The sequence below is a fragment of the Achroia grisella genome, unplaced genomic scaffold, assembly GCF_030625045.1.
Source record: "Achroia grisella isolate CSIRO2021 unplaced genomic scaffold, CSIRO_AGI_Agris_v1 utg524, whole genome shotgun sequence".
Lineage (NCBI taxonomy): Eukaryota > Metazoa > Arthropoda > Insecta > Lepidoptera > Pyralidae > Achroia > Achroia grisella.
Window position 1 is genome coordinate 136,409 of NW_026712915.1, and position 20,126 is coordinate 156,534.

At 33.1% G+C, this 20,126-nt stretch overlaps 2 protein-coding genes across 2 annotated transcripts; one reads left to right on the forward strand and one right to left on the reverse strand.

The window, feature by feature from the left end:
- The first annotated feature begins 2,737 nt into the window (after positions 1-2,737).
- On the forward strand, positions 2,738-4,686 carry LOC131847362 (protoporphyrinogen oxidase). The gene has a single exon (XM_059196926.1). It carries the CDS (start codon positions 2,850-2,852, stop codon positions 4,266-4,268), a length of 1,419 nt encoding a protein of 472 aa, XP_059052909.1. The 5' UTR covers positions 2,738-2,849; the 3' UTR covers positions 4,269-4,686.
- Positions 4,687-8,471: 3,785 nt separating this feature from the next.
- LOC131847368 (dynactin subunit 4) lies at positions 8,472-19,987 on the reverse strand. Its single transcript, XM_059196933.1, has 8 exons — positions 19,779-19,987; positions 18,712-18,988; positions 17,546-17,700; positions 16,824-16,989; positions 16,202-16,385; positions 11,166-11,370; positions 9,988-10,145; positions 8,472-8,926 (listed from the first exon to the last, which is right to left on the reverse strand). The coding sequence occupies exons 1-8, from the start codon at positions 19,905-19,907 to the stop codon at positions 8,719-8,721; spliced, it is 1,482 nt and encodes a 493-aa protein (XP_059052916.1). The 5' UTR covers positions 19,908-19,987; the 3' UTR covers positions 8,472-8,718.
- Positions 19,988-20,126: the final 139 nt, after the last annotated feature.

Consider the following 20,126-nt stretch of genomic DNA (forward strand, 5'->3'; position numbering starts at 1 on the left):
TCACACGTTTCGACTTGTAAAATGAGAACTTACAAGGATCGTTTAAAAGAGCAACACACCAGTTTCTTGCTTATTGTTCTTGTGATGAGATAGTTTTCCGAATAAGCGGTAGATTTAAAAAAAATTTTGACTATTCAAAAGTGGTTAAATTAAATTTATTTGAATAAATGATTTTCTATTCTATTCTATTTAAGAGCTTAGTGATGTACTATCCCGTCTTAAACGCAAAAGGTTGTGAGTTCAAATCTGGAAACACAAGAAAACTTTGTTTTTTTTTTATATTTCGGACTGTTCTGTATGTTCGCCTGTGAAGGAAACATCGATAACAAATTAAAACTAATCTGAGAGATGGCTGTAGACTTCCTCTTTTACGTTGGATTCAAATATACGCAGGGAATTATAAGCATGGTAACATTAAAAAAAAAAGAAAGAATGAAATTTATTGACAAACCTATCTCTGATTATTTTATCTAAAACTTTCTAACACAAATGTTCTTCCTTGATTGACTATAAACTAACGGCCCGCCCCGGCTTCGCGCGGTTTTACATATAGTCTTATATATAAAATTCTCGTGTTACAGTTTTCCTTCCCATACTCCTCCGAAACGGCTTGACCGATTCTCATGAAATTTTATGAGCGTATTGAGTAGGTCTGAGAATCGGCCAACATCTATTTTTCTAAATGTTGCTAAAAATTTTGCAAAAAACGTTTGCCGGTTCAGCTAGTGCAAATATAAACCTTCCTCTTGAATCACTATCTATTGGTAAAAACTGCATTAAATTCCATTGCGTAGTTTTAAAGACCAGACAGTAACGGAAGCAAACAGACAGCGAAAGTAGATTCAATTCGATCAGTAGATTATCTGACAGAATAAAATGGAATCCCCCATTTTATTCTGATTATCTACTGAGAGGCCATGTGTAAGATTTTTGCTCAATGACCATGATTATTACATATATGTAAATAAAATTGTAGTGTCTGTTTGTAATATTGAAATAACCGTTTTTTACTACTTGCATATTATTATAAATACGGTATCTATACCAAAATAACATTTTTTACAATTTTTGTCTGTCTGTCTGTCTGTTTATTCCGGCTAATCTCTGAAATGACTAGACCGATTTTGACGGGACTTTTATTGGCAGGTACTTGATGTAATAAGGAGTAACTTAGGCTACTTTTATTTAAAAAATCATTTATTTTATAAAAACAAAGTTATAATATATAAAGTTATACATTTAGTATACTATAAAAAATGTGTTTTTGATTAAACAAGTGTTAAAAAAGTGACAACTAAATAGGTATATCATTTTATAAGTTAAAGGTTATAATAATATAGTTACGAGCCGCTAGACTGAATTAACGAGTAAATTTTAATTTTGTCTGTAAACTATATAAATGTACCCACTCTAGGAATGTTCCTAAGGATTGGAGTCCTTCAACTCCTAAATAGGATGTGAGTAAATGGCGATGAAATGTGCAATAGGTATGAAATTGAAATTCATTATCAGCAGGCGACAACGCAACTGGGTCCCGCATTTACGGCTCGACGCTCCGCGAGTGGTGAGTTAGCGACCATTATTTATTGGCTGTCTTCGCTTGCAATCTTTATTGTGCAAAATTACGATTATCTTTTATATTTTGACAGCCTCGGTGGTCTAGTGGTTTAGCACACCGCTTTACTATCCGATGGTCGTGGGTTCGATTCCTCGCACGGTATAAACATTTGTATTCATGAGTATGATTGTTTGTATCGGTCTGGGTGTTTTCTATGTATAATATATATATACATGTATTTATATCAGTTGTCTAGTACCCATAACACAAGCTCTGCTTAGCTTGGAACTAGATGGCGCTGTGTCAATTGTCCTGAGACATTATTATTATTATCTTGTTTTATTCGTATATAATTTTATATATATATTAGCTGACCCCGCAAAAGTTGTTTTGCCTTATAAATTAAAATCCCTATTAAGAAATAGAGGTTGGTGTTAAAAGGGTAAAATTTAGGGTACAACCCTAATTTTTTATATATTTTTAATGGCACAACATACAAAAATAAAATATAAATTGTCCCAAAAAAAATGTTAGGGGTGGACAACCCTTATCACTTAGCGGTATGAAAAATAGATAGCAGATCATCTATCAATCAGTATCAGACCTATTGGATATGCATAATAATTTTTATAAAAATCGGTTAAACTGTTTCGGAGGAGTATGTTAACTGATATTGTGACAAGAGAATTTTATAGATATAAGTCATTTTTTGTTATTACGGAATATTTTACTAAAATATTTTTTAGATAATGATAATTTTTATTTACAATTCTATTTGCTATAGGAACAGTTTAATTTTATTCTAACAGGGCAGGTTTATTAGTAATCCAGTTTTTTAATAATCCACAGGACGATTATAATTACAATAAATTTATTATTATCATTACGAAGAATAACTATACCTAATATTTTCATATATCTACCTACGCAGTATTGCAGAATGTGAGCAAGTGATTTTTCTGTCTACACCGAAGGTCGGAGTAACCTTAAGTTTTATAATAGAGGTTCTGATCTGTTGAAATGACCTATTCAAAATTATAAAACAATTATTATGGTATTTGCTTCTTTTGAACTTATTGAAAGTATATGGCATTATTAACGTTTGCTCTTTGCCTTTTATTTAAGTTTTCTGTCATCGGCACAAAAACAAATTGTCATTTTGACATTTGAACTATTTTGAACTGTTGTCATTTCCTATTGCAATAGAAAAGTGGGAAAAATATTAACACCATTATTTATTTAAATGTTTTTATGGATATTAGATTGATAATAAAACAATTATTAATTAATAATGGCAGCTATTCTAGGAGGGGGTCTAGGTGGATTGTCCACTGCATATTATTTATTAAAAAACAATGTTAGCAACAACAATAACCTGCGACTGTTCTTACTAGAAGCAACAAACTATTGTGGTGGTTGGATCAAGTCTATTAAAACGAAAGACTATATATTCGAACAAGGACCACGTACTATAAGACCTAAAGGTATTACCGGTTTGAATACATTAAATATGATGGAAGATTTAGGTCTCAGTGAGCACCTATCTCCTGTCAGCGCAGACCACCCGGCCGCTAAAAATCGGATGATTTATGTGAATCAACATTTACATACCTTACCTTCGAGTTTGAAGGGAGTCTTCCAAAAGAATTTGCCGTTTTCAAAACCACTAATATATGCTCTATTCAATGATATAACACAACCATATAAACAATTACAGGACGACTCCATATACAATTTCGTGGAAAGGAGATTCGGTAAGGAAATAGCCGACTATGCGATCTCACCGATGATATGTGGCATCTGTGCTGGTGATGCTAAAGAAATATCAGTAAAATTCCTCATGAAAACCTTGTTTGAGTGGGAGCAGAACCATGGTGGAGTTGTCAAGGGAATGATGAAGTCAATATTTAAATCGAAATCTGGTGAAGAGTTAGAATTAAGTAATTTGGCAAAAAAGGCGCAGGAGGAGAAATGGAATGTCTATACTATAAAAGGAGGCCTCGAGACATTCCCGGTGACCCTCTGTGAATTCCTCAAACAGAGTGAGGTTGATGTGAACTTGAATACACGAATTGAAGACCTAGAGTTTATGGATTCCAGCACTGTTTTGTTAAAGAACAGTAACGGTGAGAAATTGAAGGTAAATCATGTTTACTCATCTATACCTGCCTATTCCCTTGCCAAGCTTGTTCAGAAACAGCATCCAGAGTTATCGCAATACCTAAATGATATCCCATTTGTAACTGTTGGTATAGTTAATCTATATTTCGCTACTGACAAAGAACTTGTAGCACCTGCATTTGGGTTTCTAGTGCCACCTATAGAAAATTCACCAATATTAGGTGTGGTCTTTGACTCTTGCTGTACCCCACATCAGAATGGTACAGTGTTGACTGTCATGCTAGGAGGGAGGTGGTTCAAAGAGAAATTTGGTGACAATGTCACAGAAAAAAAACTCTTGGATGTAGCCGTACAAGAAATTAACAAAATTCTGAATATAAAAGAGAAACCGTCTGTATATAATGTTAATATTTTGGAAAAATGCATTCCCCAATATGTGATAGGGCATTACGAGAGAGTTGGCAAGATTAGGCAGTATATACATGATAATAACTTGCCAATTTCTTTAGTTGGTAGCAGTTATGATGGTGTTGGTATCAATGATGTTATATACTCTGCAAAAAAACAAGTTGAAGAAGACTGCACATAACAAATGTGATCAGAAATGTTTCAAAGAAAATTTCCCAATTAAAATAGCTTTAAAATCATAGTAAATTTAAAATATTAAAATGTGATATTGTCAAGTTAGAACAATGGTTATTTGTTTTAAATGTTATATTTGATTAAATCTATTTAACATGCACTTATGCCACAAAGAATTGAGTAATTTAATAATTGATAATAATAAATATTTATTACTTTTGTTTATAAAATATTTTTATTATATACTGTACTTTCAGAATATTTGTAAGTATTTTAGGAGTATAGAATTAACTGTTTGGTATCTAAGATATTTGAATATATTTAACCGGCGAACTGGTAAACGCTGTCGTAACTTTTAAACGGGAGAGAGGTGTGGGTATTATTGGTAATAGAATAGAATTGATTGAGTCATATACTTAGTATATTATATAAAAAAAAGATAAAATTGTTCAGTTTGGTAAAGCTATTCAATAATATTCCATACATTATAGCATGGTGAAGATGATAGCTGTTTTATTATATATTTATAATTTTTATTAATGAATATAAAACAATTATATTTCTTCTAAAAGATCTTAGTCTGTCAGGAATTGCAATAAGTTCTATATTAGTGTGTATCTAAAGTTGCACTAGCTTCTACTAAATTTGGCTGACCAGGGAAAGAAACACCAGCGATGAAGGTGAGTGTTGTCATATGTCGGCAAGGGGCCTTTTAAACCTACTTCCAAGTCTCAAATCCTGGAAACTCGTGCACGATAATTCCATGGAATGCTAAGAAGTTCGTTTCTATTTTGTGTGTATAGTGATCGCAATTGATGGAGCTAATAAGTTTGGGTTGAATGTATAATCAAAACGATGGTAAGCTTTTAAATAAATTTATTTAATGCTTTGCGATATCATTAACGCTGTTAGCTATTTAAAAAATGTGCAAGTTATATAATATTTGTGTAGCGTTTATATATTGTAAGCATATTTTTATATAAAACAGCTTATAATTTTATATACAATATATATGTTTTTCTCTAAAATATATATATCTATACTTTCAAAACTGATAAACTGTTTTGTGTAGTATCTTGTTGTAATATCATTCTGTTACTATTTACAACAGTGTCTCTTGAACTATTGTTGCTTAGTTCAATTATTAATTTATTATTAATTATTATATATTAAGTACATAACACACTTACGATGTTAGGCAATAAACATAATAGTTCTTTAAGAAGAACAAGCACTGCAAGATTAATAATAATTTAGTTGCCAAATATTTCGGGCAATTCCCACAGCGCTATCTAGTGCCAAGCTAAGCAGATCTTGTATTATGGGTACTAGACAACTGATATTTAAATATTTCTATACAATTTTATTTAATATGTACTTATAATATATTAAACTTATTTATAGTTTTGTTATTACCTAATAAAATATTATAATTAAAAAGCAGACTTAAGCCAGTTTTAACTATGTTTTATGGCAATAAAATTACTGATTAACGATAGATAGTTATAGCAGTATATTGTATAATGTCTGTTGTGTTGCCATTTAAGAAATATATATTTATACTTTATTCTATAAAAAAAATAACATCTTATAATGCCATTTGGCGTATAGTACAAAAAATACAAAGTCCATTGACACTTACGTTGAGAAGTTCATATAACTATCCTACTTATTTTTCTTACATCTAAATAAAAGCTATAAAAATAAATAGAAGCGAGTTAAAGGAAAATGAAACCTCTGTATACTGACACAAGTTCCAAGTCACTGCAATAGGCATCTAGCCATTAAACATTTCAATTTTTTTTATAGATTATTCTACATATAAAGGTTGCTTCTGCCTGCACTAACGGTAAATATTTGCTGGGCACCAGTGTAGGACGAACATAAAGCCAGTTAGCCTATTATAGCAAATTCATTAGAAACGAACTTGATTTCCAGAGCTGGGCCTGCATGGTAACTGGGCTATAAAAATAGCTATATATGTGGCCGTCAGTAACAGATCCCTCCTTGCTCCATTTAGAAGGAAGTGCAATGCACCAGTGGAAAAGAAATTAGAAGTTGAAGTCATTGTCACAGTCGCTTTGAATGTAACCTAATTTCATCCTTATATCCTCATTCAATGGTGCTATATATAATAATTCTAAAACATACCTAATAGGTTGATCATAGAGTACTTTATTACTTGTATATCTTAATAATATTACAAACGCGACAGTTTGTAAGTATGAATATTTATACAAAAACTACTAAACGGATTTTAATGAAACTTTCCAGTAATATAGCTTAGGCATTAGAATAACATATAGGCTATATTTTTTATTGAAATTTATATATAGAAATTTAACGTGGTTGAAACCTCGCGCACAGACAGTATATCTTAAATAAATATAAATTTAAATTATTGAGTTGTTTAGAACCTGCGTTAGGATACTCATATCTTACTTATCATTTCATACGTAATTTCACAACGTGTCAGTCAACAGTGTCAGTTAGGCACACTTTTATAGTACATTTTACCTTAACATACAGAACAATGTGACTATATAACGTATAATTAGTAAAAATCACGATATCTCACCACGTTTTATTTTTATTGAGTTCCCGATATTTCGGTGTTTCAACCGCCATGATCACGGGTAAACTGATGTTAAATTCTGTAAATTCAATAAAATTAAAACGTGGTAAAAATCCCGTGTTTTTTACTAATTATACATATAAATATTGACCGCGTGAAATTTAAAACAGTGACTATATAAGTTATAAGATTACTGAGACTAGACTGGTAAGTAAGGGAGTAAATAACGAGATGACTGCGAACAGGGATGAATGGAAGAGGAAAACATATTACAACGACCCCAAATAAATGGGATAAGGAAGAGGCAGACTAGCCCCGTCCTTATCACCGCTACAGTTAGCATCACTGTCCTATTTGTAAGACCGAGTCACTAGTGTGGCGTTATGTATACATATAAATAAAATTGAAGTGTCTGTTTGTAATATTGAAATAACCGATTTTTCCTACATGCATATGAATATATATACGGTACATATACCAAAATAACATTTTTGATAATTTTTGTCTGACTGTTGGTTTGTTTGTTCCGGCTAATCTCTGAAATGGCTGGACCGATCTTGACGGGACTTTTTTTGGCAGGTAGCTGATGTAATAAGGAGTAACTTAGGCTACTTTTATTTTAGAAAAATAAAGTTAAATTCCACGCGGGAACAGCTAGTAATAAATAAATAAATAACCCTGGACAATTAACACAGCGCCGTCTAGTCCTACGGTAAGCAGAGCTTGTATTATGGGTAGACAACAAACATAAATACTTCGCTTTTTTTTGGAAAAACATAATATATATATACACACCCAGACCGATACAAACAATCATACACGTGAATGCAAATGTTTTGCAATTACAATAACTGCCTTTACAAGACACGTAATTTCACGCGCGATCAGGAGCACGCGTATTTTAGTGCGGGAGCGCCAGCGCGCGCAATCGTGACATTGCGTGTTGTCTTTGAAATTTTTATTTCGTATTCCACACATTCAAGATTTACAAATTATTATTAATTATATACTATGCATTGATTAATAGTGAATATATTATTATAATATACTTGTATCAGACATTCTATTTCCGGCGCCGAGACATATAATATTCGATATAGAGTTATTTATACATGTTTTATGTTAGCCAGTTTTCTTATAGTAATAAATATAAAATGTTAAATTACAATATCTTATTATATATTAGGCTTTAATTATATGAGCGAAAATACTGATAACTGACTGAAGTGATTCACGTAAACTTAGGGGCTAAGTGGCGTATATATTTAGTTATATTTATATATATTCGAAAATTAAATAATATTGGTCTTATTTCATATACCATTAGTAAAATTTCAGTTCAATTTATGAACAAATTACAATTTGCAACTCTGCCATAGTTCTCTATGTAGACAAAAAAATTGTTAATTATTTATGGACAATCTAAGTAGAGCTCGTACTATCGTATTAGACAACTTATAATCACACTTAAATACAAACTAATATACATAGAAAAACACCCAGCCCAATACAAAGACATGTGACCACAGAATATAAAAGAGCGCATACATGTTAAATTACTGAGGTCGTTAAATATAGTTCATTAGTAATTGAGGATATTGTCAAGTGCTAACCACTAACCCCCAGGTGCAACAATACACAACCCAATACAAAGATACTATTATGTATATATATATTTTGTTTATGCGGGAATCGAACATGCGACCATAGAATAAAACTGTGTGCTTATGTGTTAAATCACTGTTACAAGTGCCGTTTATAAGTGGTTACTAACCACAAATAAACTGTACTAGATGACATGCGGGCGGCACAGTGTGGTCGTGAGTGCTAGTTGCTGACGACTTCCAGGAGCAGCGGCAGCGACACAGTGTGGTGGTGAGTGCTAGCCGCTGACGACGCCCAGGTGCAGCAGTACGGCAGCGTGCAGCGTGTGGTCTCGTGGTGGTGGCGCGGCTGTGGGCGGCACAGTATTGCGGTACGAGTACTCGAGCGGGAGCGCCACGCTGGCGGGCGCCCCACCCGGCACACTCGACTCTGTCTCCACTTCCAGCCTGAGGGCTACCTTGTTCGATTTCCGCCACAGGATGATGCTGAGGAATTAAAATTGGTGTTACAATGTGATGTAAATATATTTTTCCTTAAAATTACTTCTAAGGAGAAGAGACATTTGCCCAGCTGTTAGACAACAAAGGAAATAGAAGTAAACTTTATTCAAATAAACTTAATATAAGCACTTTTGAATAGTCACATTTTGCTATTCTATCACTAATGAACGGAATGAAGACTCATCACAAGAAGAACGAACAAGAAACTTGCGTTTTGCTCCTTTCAGTAAATAAGTACCTACATAATAATACAAACATCAACAACATAGAAACACATGATTGCACAAATCTTTGTGCAATCAAATAATATTGTCAGCAATATGAATTTTAAGTTAGAATTTCTCTACAAAAATATTATTGTCATTTACAAACTTTTCAATTTTAGAATAAGCTTTTTTACAATAAAAAGTGTTTTATAAGATATTTGAATATTTTTTCTGTTAAGTTAATAATGGAGGTTAGGTTAATAATAAGAAAAATGAGAGATCAGTATACAAACTCAATATTTTTTTAACTATGAAATTTTCATCTTTCAAGTTTGTTATTTTGTTTGATAAATTTTAAAACACCAGCATATCTCTACCGGAAGTAGAAATTTTCAACATTTCATAAGTGGTCCATTGCTCCTTTGTCACTTCAACTTCACAAAATTGTGACTTTTCTGGCTGTTTTTGTTACCAGGCAATTAATTGTTGGAACAACACCACCTGTCCTTTTCCTTAAATCACTTACATTATATACTATTTATATATTTCGGTATTTATTAAATTTTGGTACTACAATCTATAATTTCAATTTCAAGTACTTTCATTATTTATTTAGCGAATACAGTGATTACCAGCATATGTTATGACATTTTTGTCAAATAAATCATTTAATCAGCAGTTTATTAACCGTACTTATTAATATTATGAATGCGAAACCGTATCTGTCTATCTGTTCATAACTCTCTTACGACTGAATATAGTATTTATTCGTCCCCCAATATAGAGTGAGTACTTTCCAAAGGATATATTTGGTTTATGCATGTAATATAAAGTATTGACTGGTCTGTGTGGTGGTGCGCGTCGTCGTCATACTCGGCGGCGTCGTCCCGCTGCGGCAGTGCGAGCGTGACGCGCTGCGACCGGACGCGGCTGGATGCTGCGCGCGCGCACGCCGCCGCCAGCTGCTGGGCGCTCGCACAGATCTCCGTCGACGCCTCCTGAAACAGATTATTTTTAACACTCTTGCGCGTAAAGTGGATCTAATTTCACCGGGTTTCGATATATAAAGCAGAACATGAAACACGCGTGCGTTTTAAACGCAAATAGTGCAGTTATATTCCATAATTGCACTATTTTTTTTATCAAATTACAAACTGACCGCCGCACTGCGCCAGCCAGTAGGCAATGCGCCGATTTAAATAATCAAAACAACGGGAAAGAAAAATTGTGCATCACAGTTTTATGGTTGAGTTTGTTTAAAATAAAGTGTGTTGAAAAACGTCATGCGATATACATGCGTATACAACACACTCGGCTATATTACGCCCTTGTTTAATTTAAAAAAAATTAAGGAGCGTATTTATGATTAACGACTATCCCAGTGAACATATCATAGTACCACACAGAATGCATAACACAAGCTCGACTTCTTTGAATTTCTCTCTTCATACAGTAGATCGTTCGAATGGCACGTTTTTGTAATATACATATATTTTTAATATCTGCCGCTTTTCCCCATAATAATATTCCATAAGAGAGTAAACTATGAAAATAACTAAAATAGTCTAGCGTGAGACTGGATGGCGCTGTTTGGATTGTCATGGAAAAGTAAGAGTTCATGAGTTGCGTTGGCTTCTTACCATCTGATGAATAATATACTTTGGCCTAACTTAAAGAAAGATAGCCAAAAAAAAAAACTTAACGGAGATGCCCCTCCGGTTGATCCCCCGTACAATTCAAACGGGGATCGAAAAATACGACAGCCTGAGCCGAAGTTCGAACCCCTAGCGGTGCCCTCAGACTAAAGTCGTATCCGTCAGGCGGGAGATGGCCTTCAGCCGCTCCATAAGTGCTTCCTTACATAAAAAACACCTAACCATCATCACCTGCTTTTTCCTTATCCCATTTATATGTAGTCGGCGTAATATGTTTTTCTCTTCCATTCATCCCTGTTCGCAATCATGTTGTTATTTACTCCCTTTCTTGCCATTTCATCTTAAAAAAAATACCCAACCAACCTTTTCTAAATTGAGTGACTTTTCAAGCGACTTCTCTATACTCTTAGGCTCCTCTGGTTCTTCCACTTCTGGCAGGTCCTCGGGCTGTAACAGTCTCACTTGCATCTCGTGACCGGTTGGGTTTGTTAGCTTTATTATTAATGCCGACTTCTCACCAGGTTTGACGGGTTCAAACGATATGATCTTCACTTCGGGGACGTGATAGCTGTAAAAATAAATTAATTTAATAACCATGTAATTTTAGTTAATTTTAAACTTTCGTGTTTATTATACATTATTCACTTCTTAATTTTATGGCAAATAAAGGTATTTGCCATAAAATTATTCGTGTTAAGACCCGGTTAATAATTTAAATCATGTAATATTATTCAAATTAAAATTGTAAGGATTTGTCAATTTCAAGTGGTTGATTTTTGTGTGATAGGTGTTGTTAGTGGTAGATGAGATTTTTTTTATGGATGATGCACATGCCTGCGCTAATGGTTTACAATGGCGTGGTACCAGTGGAGGACGCTAATTTGAGCATGTTATGGTGAGGTCAGTTTGGACATCGTGGCAAATTTTAGGAATTTATCATGATGGTTTCCAGGGGGAACACGTGAAGATAAACCAGAAATGGTTCGTATATTGCTAGTCCACGTTACTTAAACTCCCCTTCCCCCTAAAGCCAAAAGCCTTTATTACTGTTAACTTTACAAATGTATACATATGTTTTGCAGTAACTGTGTTCCTGTTAGTTTATATCCCATCAAAAACATAAATGTGAAATGATAGCCGAGTTTAATATTATGATATATGCCTTGATTGTTGACTTCTACGACAAAAGAGGTGAGACCTAAATGGGTGCCAAGTTCAATGGTCTGTCCTGAAATGTATTTATAACAATACTAGCTGTACCCGCGACTTCGTCCGCGTAAATAATGAAAAAATATTTAACTCAATTAACACAATATAAGTCAAATAAATAAGTTTCATCATTTTAGCTTAAAAATGATAAAATAAAAAATAAATATTTAATCAATTGGCTAAAAAAGAAATTTCAAGCTTCTAGCTTTAAACATGACGATACATCTATATAACCTTGGATTTACCCTTTCAATCCTCTTGCAACCCTTTTTCACTTTAAAAAGTAACCTATGTCCTTTCTCAGGATCTAATCTATCTATGTCTGTTTCAAATTTCAATTTAAATCGGTTCAGTATTTTTGGCGTGTAAGCGAGACAAACAGACAAAGTTACTTTCACATTTATAATATCAGTAAGGTATTTAATAAACTAACCCTAAAAAGACAAAGAAAAAAGTTTAACCGTTCTAGCTTCCACAACCACACAAACAGCAAATTTCCACAATAACTTTCATTCTCTATTTTATTTTACTACCCCCCCTTCCCCTAAGAGTAAAAATTTTACAAACATTGAATGTCATATTTATTGATATTTAAACAACAGCCTAAAAATTAGTCTCAAACTTCTAGTTTTAAAAAATGACGATTCTTCCATACCGCGTACCATTGCAACCCCCTTACAATCCTTTTTTCACATTCAAAAGTACCCTATATTCTTTGTCCGGGTGTAAACTAACTGTGTACCAAATTTCATTTAAATTTTTATTTTGTTTTGGAGCGTAAGACTGACAGAAAGACAAACAGAGTTACTTTCACAGTTATAACATTAGTGGGGTATTTAAAAATCTACCCCAAAAGAACCAATGAAAATAGTTTCATCGTTCTAGTTTCAAAAATTACGAATTTACATAATAACTATCATCCCCTATTTTATTTTACCCCCTTAAGGGTAATTTTTTTACAAACAATGAATGTCATATGTCTTTATATTTAATCAACAGCCTCAAAAATAAGTTTCTAGCTCCAAAAATGACGATTTTACATAAAAACTTGCATCCTCTATTTTATTTTACCCCCTTAAGGGTAATTTTTTTACAAACAATGATTGTCATATGTATTTATATTTAATCAACAGCCGCAAAAATAAGTTTCTAGCTTCTAGCTTCAAAAATGACGATTTTACATAAAAACTTGCATCCCCTATTTTATTTTACCCCCTTAAGGGTAATTTTTTTACAAACAATGAATGTCATATGTATTTATATTTAATCAACAGTCTCAACAATAAGATTCAAGTTTCTAGCTTCAAAAATGACCTGTTTACATAAAAACTTGCATCCCCTATTTTATTTTACCCCCTTAAGGGTAATTTTTTTACAAACAATGATTGTCATATGTATTTATATTTAATCAAGAGCCGCAAAAATAAGTTTCTAGCTTCTAGCTTCAAAAATGACGATTTTACATAAAAACTTGCATCCCCTATTTTATTTTACCCCCTTAAGGGTATTTTTTTTACAAACAATGAATGTCATATGTATTTATATTTAATCAACAGTCTCAACAATAAGATTCAAGCTTCTAGCTTCAAAAATGACGTGTTTACATAAAAACTTGCATCCCCTATTTTATTTTACCCCCTTAAGGGTATTTTTTTTACAAACAATGAATGTCATATGTATTTATATTTAATCAATAGGCTCAACAATAAGTTTAAGCTTCTAGCTTCAAAAATGACGAATTTACATAAAAACTTGCATCCCCTATTTTATTTTACCCCCTTAAGGGTAATTTTTTACAAACATTGAATGTCATTTTTATTTATATTTAATAAACAGCCTCAAAAATAAGTTTCAAGCTTCTAGCTTCAAAAATGACGATTCTTCCATACAATCTTTCATCCCCCCTTTTAACCCCTTACAACCCTTTTTTCGCATTAAAAAGTAGCCTATGTCCGTTCTCAGGGTCTAGACTATCTGTATACCAAATTTCATTCAAATCGGTTCAGTAGTTTTGGCGTGAAAGCGAGACAGACAGACAGAGTTACTTTCACATTTATAATATTAGTTTTTGTCGCAGCACAAAAATATATTTTTATCGTTTCCGTACAAATAATAATTTTACAGTATTAATCTACTATTATTTAATCTACAAACCAACATTTTGTTTCTTACAATCAACTAAATAATTTAAATAGTTCCATAATATATGGCACAATGAACAGGTCATTTATTTTATAAAAAAGACAGTTAGTTTTTATTTTAGTGAAAAATAAGAAAATTCTATTTTGATACAACAACCATATATTTATTAATACCTATACTTTATTAATTTTGTGTTAATGCTTTTTAAATAAACACCCACACATTATTTCTGTATAACCTACAAAAATGGGTAAATAATTTAATTTCGGATAAAGCCACACCACAACATTCTTTAAAAAATGTAAATAATAAAATGTGAAAAAATTGTGATTGTTATTAAGTTTTTTTTTTAAGTTTGTCAGAACTGGGAAACAACATTTGACATTTATTATTATTTAACATTGGACATTGACTTTAATTTTTGTAATTTATATTGTAAAACTTTAAGTTGGGCTAAACAGGACTTGTATCCAGTGCCGTAAAACAAATTAATAAAAAAAATCGCCAAATTTGTCTCGCAATCGGCCAATTTCAGGTTTAAAGAAAAAACACATACACACGATATACGATTTTATCATAAAAAAGTGTCAAAAACAATATTTTCACTAAACGTCAACGTCATGTTTCCGGCAAGATCTTTCGTTTTACATTATGTTATCTGTGGTTTTGTTCTCTGTGATGGATACCTTATTGGCGCAAACGCACGCGATGTGTTGATTGGTTGTTAGCTAGTGAAATGAAAAGATGGCGAATGGCGCAAACGCAAGCGATGTGTTGATTGGTTGTTAGCTAGTGAAATGAAAAGATGACGAATAAGGATTCAACCGCATAAAGATAACCTTGTATTTCAATTTTGAACCCCTTACAACCCTTTTTACGCATTAAAAAGTAGCCTATGTCCTTCCTCTGCGTCTAGACTATCTGCGTACTAAATTTCATTTAAATCGGTTCAGTAGTTTTGGCGTGAAAGCGAGACAGACAGACAGACAGAGTTACTTTCGCATTTATAATATTAGTAAGGATAATTTCTTCTTATAACTTAGGATAATATACTGTAGACGGTCTGTAAGGTCTGACTTGGCCAGTTCTCATATACCAATTATTACTTTCGATTGTCCACAATATACGAACCATTTCTGGTTTATCTTCACGTGGTTCCCCCTGGAAACCATCATGATAAATTCCTAGTAAATTTGCCACGATGGCCAAACTGACCTCACCATAACATGCTCAAATTAGCGTCCTCCACTGGTGCCACGCCATTGTAAACCATTAGCGCAGGCATGTGCATCATCCATAAAAAAAATCTCATATGTTTTGCAGTAACTGTGTTCCTGTTAGTTTATATTTATTAATTTATTGTTTCTTTTTTTCCATCTGAATGTCAACAGTTTGTTATGACGTGACATAGGTCTCCTTCAAGGCCCCTAGTTATTGGAGGTTACATATAAGCTTACAAAACACTCACTTATAACAAACTTTCGACACCGAGACCTGCTCCTATACTGATCTGCTACTTGACGGTCTCTGTGGTTTAGCGGTTTGCCACAGATCTTAACTTCCCATGGTCACGTTTATACGGACGTCACAAACACGGTCCTCGCACGGTACAAACATTTGTAATCATGAGTATAATTGTTGGTATCAGTCTGGTTGTTTTCTATGTACATTATATATGTATTTACAACAAATATATATCTAAGTATTTCTATAAGTATCTAGTACCTATAATACAAGGTCTGATTACCGTGGGACCAGATGTGTATTTTTTTTATGGATGATAATGGAATGGTGCACCTGCCTGCGCTAACGGTTTACGCTGGCGGGGCACCAGTGGAGGATGATAAGATGAACATGAGGTCAGGTCAGTTAGCCCATCGTGACAAATTCGCCAGGTATTTATCATGATGGCTTGCTGGAAGCCAGCCTGACATGATGCATTGTTAGCAATGGGTCATCAGTCCACATTACTAACAATCCCCTTCCCCCCACCAGATGTGTATTGTTCAGGGGCAAAATAAAGATATAGAATAATAAAAGATACTCACTAAGCTAGTAGCTCAATTTTAAACTTGATAGAGCCAGGGTTGTACTCTGGCTTGGTGAGGTTGTGGTCGCACACCCTGCAGCGCTGGCTGCGCTTCACGCTGAGCAACTTTGCCAGCGGGTGTAGTCGGGATACTGATACGGGTTGCCATTCGGGAGATGCTAGCCGCTGTGGCATGCTTGTTACTGTGGGAAAATATTTATTTGTTAATATCAAAATTAACGGAGCTTTACAGTTCCCCAACATTGAGCATATAGGAAAATAAAAATATAATATATTGATAATGTAAAAAAAATTACAACAATAAAAAGAATAAAACCTTAAAAAATTACGTACATTATTGTACAATCTGTACTAATATTATAAAGCTGAAGAGTTTGTTTGTTTGTTTGATCGTATCAATCTCAAGAACTACTGGTTTGAATTGAAAAATTCTTTTTGTGTTGGATAGTCCATTTGTCAAGGAAGGCTTTAAACTATATAACATTACGCTACGACCAATAGAAGCGAAGCATCAGTGAAAAGTGTTGCAAAAACGGGGAAAATCAAAAGATAATCGCAATGATGATTTTGATAACCACGCGAACGAAGTCGCAGGCACAGCTAGTGTATTATATACTGACTTTGGTTTAAATTAACTTCTTTAGTGTAGATGTCTTCAGGTAATTCGTCAATATCTTCGCTGGCCTGGCTGGCGACGAAGTTAGCGATGGCTGAGGATGAGCCACCATCACTTGATGGAAGTCCAGCTATGTTACGAGCCATGGCGCCAGTTAAGCCGGTTTTATCCTAAAAGTGACAGTTACTGATAATGTGGTATATGGGAGATAGCCTCTATTCGGGTTGTTGAAATTATAAAGATTCTGTTCTGGTAAAACTGATAAATGACAATTATAGAAACTTTTGATGACATATGAATTGTAAAATGAAATAAAATGTTAGTATTAAATAATACGATGCTAGCTCGTACAGCCTCAGTGGACTAGCGTAAATAGCACACCGCTTTACTTCCGATAACCACAGGTTCGATTCCTGACATGGTACAAACATTTGTATTGTATGTATGATCCTATGATCATTTGTATTTGATAATAATAATATATGGGTGAAGGCCTCGGTGATCTAGTGGTTGTGGTTAGCACACCACTTTACTTCCGATGGTCGCGGGTTCGATCCCTGGTACGGTACAAACATTCGTATTCACAAGTATGATTCTATGTATTGGCCTGGGTGTTTTTATGTATGTACATGATATGCAACCACGTTTGTATTGCATAGATATCATCCTAATTATAAAAAAAATTTGCTAATCAATTGAAAATTATGATTCTGAAGATATACTTACAGTAAGTGTAATATATTTCCCTCTGATGGCAAACTTCTTCCTCTCTCTCTCCAGTTTCTCCTGTTTCTCCTGCTGTGCTATAGCTTTGTAGTAGTCAAGGAGCTGATTCATGCGAGTTGCAAATGGATTGGCTCGTTCAGGCCACCCACCAGATGCTATAATCATAAAATAAATAATATTTAAACAGATATAATAAATAATGGACATATTATCGACCACCTCGGTGGATCTAGGGGTTTAGCACACCACTTTACTTTCAACAATCATGGGTTTGATTCCTTGCACAGTAAAAATGTTTCAATTTCAAATATTCATGAGTATGATTGTTAGTACCAGTCTTACCCAGACTGGTACTAACAATCATACTTTCTATGTATAATATGTATGTATTTACGAAATAATAATATCTATGTATATGTGTCAGTTATCTAGTACTTATAATACAAGCTTTAGCTAGCTTAACTTGGGTCTAGATGGCACTGTGTGAATTGTCCCGGCAAATGTTGTTTTGCCATATAAATTAATAATGCTCTAAAAAATAGGAGTTGGTGATAGAAGGGTGAATTTAAGATTGTATGCATTTTTTAATGCTACATAATAAAAACAAAAATTTTTAAAATTTGTCGAAAAAATAAAATTCATTTTTTATAATAATACCAAATTCAGTGGTACATGAATTGGTTCTAAAACTATTCTCAGACCTACTAAATATACATAGAAAATTTCATCAAGATCAGTCAAGTTTTGGAGAAGTATAAACACGAAACTAGTGACATGAGAATTTTATATCATTATCATCATCATCTTGCCTTTAACTCATTATTTGGGGTTGGCGCAGTATGTTATTCTCTTCCACTGATGTCTTGACATTTTTTTTTTTTTCTCTATCTGCGATCAGCCCTTCCGGCTATAATCTTATGTCTTGACATGAGAATTTTATATATTAGATATAAACATTTAAACTTTGTGTCTATGTCATTTCTCTATCACTACATAGTACAAAACAAAGTTGCTGTCACTATCCATCCGCCCCTATGTATGCTTCAATCTTTAAAACTACGCAATGGGTTTTGAAGCGGTTATTTTAAATAGATAGAGTGATTTAAGAGGAAGGTTTATGTGTATAATACATGATGGGTAGCTAGAAACTAATAATGTTTACTTACCAACAGGCTGATCTGGAATCCCAACATCTCTAGATGTCCATCTACAGTTAAAACATGATAAGTAATACATCTTTTTGGGCTGTTTGTTCTCCACTTTAGCATCTCCGCTCGCTGCGGGATCCTGTACAGTTTGTCGGGGCTGTGCCAATGTGGCACGAGTGGACAGGGTGTGAAAACAACTGGGGCAGTCAAAACAGCTGCTGCAGCGGTTCTTCTTCAACCTGGCTTCAGAAGACGGCATGTTCTCCAGACAGTTTGCACAGTAATGGGAATCCACCTGATGATAATGAAAGAAATATTTTTTTAATAAGCTTACAGAAATTTACTTAATAATTTACAATACATGCTATTAGTTTCGTCTTTGATACACATTATTAGTATATTTAAAACTGTTTTAGGTTATTTACCATAAAATTGTCAGTATTAAAACTCATTTAACTATGTATTAATAATTTATAAAAACTTTTTTATTTCTACCATCAAATTCAGATTACATTCTAATTTCACGTACACATAATTAAGATTTAAATATATGAATTAAAAACTAACAGTAATGTATACATAGTTATTCTATGGTGGAAATTACAATAAAATTGTTACCAATAGGTAAATGTAAGAATATTATTTTAACTTTGTATGGCAAGTTCTTATTATATATATAAAATTCAATTGTTAGTAATATTGTAGTGTACATACAATAAATTAATAAGTATAAACATACACTAAATGACAAAATATAGAAAACATTTTAAGAATTAGCCTTAAATTGAGTAATAATATTATTATTATTATTTTAAAACAACTATATTACGTTATTCGTTATCAAAAACATAGAAATACCTTTAAAATACGGCGCAAAAATCTTTTGTATTCAGTTCAGTGCTATTCGGAGAATAACAATACATATAATGGTTAAGGTGTGTCAAGGTACACATTTATACAGCCTTAAATTAAATGTTATAAACAAAGTAAATAATTTTACGTTTATTCATTTTAGTACATGCAGTAATTTATTTTTATTCTATATAATATATTAAAAATAAAATACAATGTAAAAATCGGTTTACCTCATGACAAATGCAGAATCCACATCGAATTTTCAAGCAATGACGACAAAAATATAGACTTGTAATGGGTTTCAGTTGCCCGCAAGAACAAATATATTTCACATAGTCGGACTGGGTTAAATAAGCCATGATTCATTAAAGAATTTATCAAATAAGTATAGAAATTAGAAAACTGTAAATTATTATTTGGTTTTCGTGTACCTGTTCGAAGTAGGTAACATGACAAATTGATTTGACAGTGACGTTGACATTTCTTAATTTAGAACAGCAAGTGACATATGGCTGTATGGGCTTTCTCTTCTGGTCCTTTTGCATTTCCCTATGAAAGGAAAAACCGAACCGAAAAAA